At 47.2% G+C, this 2,834-nt stretch overlaps 1 protein-coding gene across 3 annotated transcripts in view; it reads left to right on the forward strand.

Moving 5' to 3' along the window:
• The first annotated feature begins 215 nt into the window (after positions 1-215).
• Positions 216-2,834, forward strand: part of LOC135558964 (ETS-related transcription factor Elf-1-like) — an 11,010-nt gene continuing 8,391 nt past the window's right edge. The window contains exons 1-3 of one of the 3 annotated variants that reach the window (XM_064993216.1): positions 216-322; positions 1,465-2,075; positions 2,695-2,815. In XM_064993216.1, the coding sequence (XP_064849288.1) occupies positions 2,004-2,075; positions 2,695-2,815 (193 nt within the window). In that variant the 5' untranslated portion in view covers positions 216-322; positions 1,465-2,003. Of the gene's footprint in view, positions 323-1,047; positions 1,316-1,464; positions 2,076-2,694; positions 2,816-2,834 lie in introns of those variants that run through there. The other 2 variants (XM_064993217.1, XM_064993218.1) reach the window with 2 other exon arrangements.

Raw genomic sequence — 2,834 nt, forward strand, 5'->3', positions numbered from 1 at the left:
AGCAGCTCTTTGTCTCTCTAGGGAAGTCTCCTCTCTCTCTTTCGTTCTCCTAAAGGGTTAAGGGTAGAGTGGGAGGAGATCAGGTAAACGCAGGTGTGTGGCATAACAACTGTCGTCATGGTGCCTGTCACCGAGCTGCAACCTGACACCTGAGAGAGAGAGAGAGAGAGAGAGAGAGAGAGAGAGAGAGAGGGGGGGGGGGGGCAGAGGGAGGGAGAAACAGAGAAGGAGGGAGCAAGGGGACATGGTAGACCAGCAACAGCAGAAACAGGATTTTCTGGTGCTAACAGCAGTCAGCAACTACCTGAAGAGAAGAGGACAGGTGAGTAAACGAGTGGAGAAAATGAGTGGGTGACTGAGTGAGTGAACAAATAGGGAGGTGAGTGAGTTGAGGAGAGTGAGAAAGAAACCAGAGGCATACAGGAATGTGTGTGTGTGTGTGATCCTATCTAACTGACATCATGGACAATGCCTGGCGTGAATGCAGAGAGGACAGGCCAGGGCTGGGTTATGGTTGGGGGTTGTGTCTTTCAGACACAGTGATGATGGTTGTATAAGCACATTTCTGTGGAACAACAGACCAAGTATATGTAACCTAATGATGTAGGACGAAGATGTCAATTTGTCAGATGTAGGTTTGTCAAACTTGTTTGTTGTTTAACAACTAGTCCCATATGTGGAAGAAATCCTAACGAGATTAAACACACGTCAAATGCACAATCAATCATTATCTAGCCCCTTTTGTGATTCCCCCACCCTTCTCCCTGTAGTAATCTAACCCTGTGTGTCTGTCTGTTAGTTCTGGGCTTATCTCTCATAGCAGCTATTCCAAACACATTCCTGGCATACCGAACCAGAGGAAAAACACTATATCTTGAAATGAGGAGTTTCCTTTCACAGACCCACGACACAGACACACCCTAACGCAGATGCCCATTGTGTGACCTGAGCATTAGGACCTCTGAGCAGACACAGCTGCTCGTTTTTGCCTCCCCTACCTCCCTTCCACACACACAGTACACTCATATAACACACACTCATGACTCACTCCGGAAGCTTCTTTTCTGTTGCTGGTTTGGCTTCTTTGGAAGGGGAGATAAGAAAGCAGCGTGAGAGAGAGAGAGAATAAGACAGAACAGAATAAAGAACGTGATAAGAGGAAGGTATACACATAGTTGCTGGTTGTAAGAGGTCTTGGCTCAGCTTGGCAGACATTGTTTTTGCCCTGGGTCTTCCTAACAGACTGTTGTTCTACCAGCAGAGTTTAGAGAGCCCTGATCATGTGATCCTGTTCATTGTCTGCACTTTGCTCAAGGTGTGTGTTTGATCCGAAAGAGTGTGGCACATGTAGAGTACATGTAGAGTTATCATGCCCTGAAGAACCTTCTCTAATGTTATTTATATATTTTTCTATTTCCGTCCCCCCCATACCCCCACCCCTCTGTCTCTGTTCCCTTTTCGCAGGTTACGACCACAGGACCGTTGGCGGCCTACACTTCCTCATCTAGAATAGAAACCGTGAAGAAGAGAAAACAAGTAACTATGCTCTTGTTCAGCATTTCAACTACGGACCATCTACTGAGGAGGCCTGCAGGATTTTATCTCAACAATTTTGCCAAGTAGCAAAGCCAAGCCAACACTCACTCTTCTGAGAGGTCTAGCCACTGCGCTGGAGTGAGCAACTGGTTAGCTAGCCAGCTATTTAATTTAGCCAGTTTAGTCACTGTGCTGTTATTCAGCAATGCGGTTGAAAGTCACTCATCCTCAGAAGGACCTGTGAAAGACCCCGGACACAGAAAAGGACGAGGGGGGGGAGGAAGCTTTGTATACAACCTATCTGTCCTGCTCTGGAACTTATGAAACACAGAACCTGTGATTTGACACTTCTAACTCATATCCGGGGCTCTGGGACCTAAAAACGTAGAGGGTGTGAGACTGTTTGGACGTCTAACGTGGAATGCTCGGATGAAGACATCGTAGAGCTGCCATCAGAGTCTCCTGGGATGTCTGCCATGCTGCGGCAGACGGAACTCATCTTCGAGTATGCCAGCGACCGCGTGAATACCGGACTACAGGTGGGAGTGACCGTGTGTGTGTGTGTGTGTGTGTGTGTGTGTGTGTGTGTGTGTGTGTGTGTGTGTGTGTGTGTGTGTGTGTGTGTGTGTGTGTGTGTGTGTGTGTGTGTGTGTGTGTGTGTGTGTGTGTGTGTGTGCACGCCAACAGATAAAGCGTCAACGCCTCCTCTGGAATCGCGTGTCAATGTAGAACCACTATTGAACGCAGTGGTAGAGTCGAGACATACAGTAGCCAAGCATGACACGATGATGACGTCAGCCGTAGTTATTGAAGCATCCCACGCCAATGTCCATTAGGAACACACTGAGTTATTTAAAAAAAACAACAGCGAAAGTAGTCTGCTCACTTACATTTCTCTATCACCATATCATCTAGTCTCGTTTCACTGTATGTTTGTGTACTACAACCTCTGCCTAGAGGCTGGAACCTTAAGGCACAGATGTTAGTACACTTTCCCTTGAACTGAGTTTCTGGTAGCCGTACCCAATACCCCTGAATTGATTTACAATATCAAACACTTTGAAAATATCGGAATTTATATGCCCCTAAAGTGTTGGATAGAATGAATTAGAACGAAATTAAAGGGAATGACAGATCATTTGTCCCTCTGTGTTGCAGCTGGACGAGCACTTGGCCTCTCCTGCGGTGATAGTGGAGCAGGTCCCACACTCCCACCTGCTCTCCTACTCAGGCCTGGCCTGTGAGCAGACACACACAGACGACCACCTGCTAACAACAGGTAACAACACATGCACATA

Source organism: Oncorhynchus masou, chromosome 17, assembly GCF_036934945.1.
Source record: "Oncorhynchus masou masou isolate Uvic2021 chromosome 17, UVic_Omas_1.1, whole genome shotgun sequence".
NCBI lineage: Eukaryota > Metazoa > Chordata > Actinopteri > Salmoniformes > Salmonidae > Oncorhynchus > Oncorhynchus masou.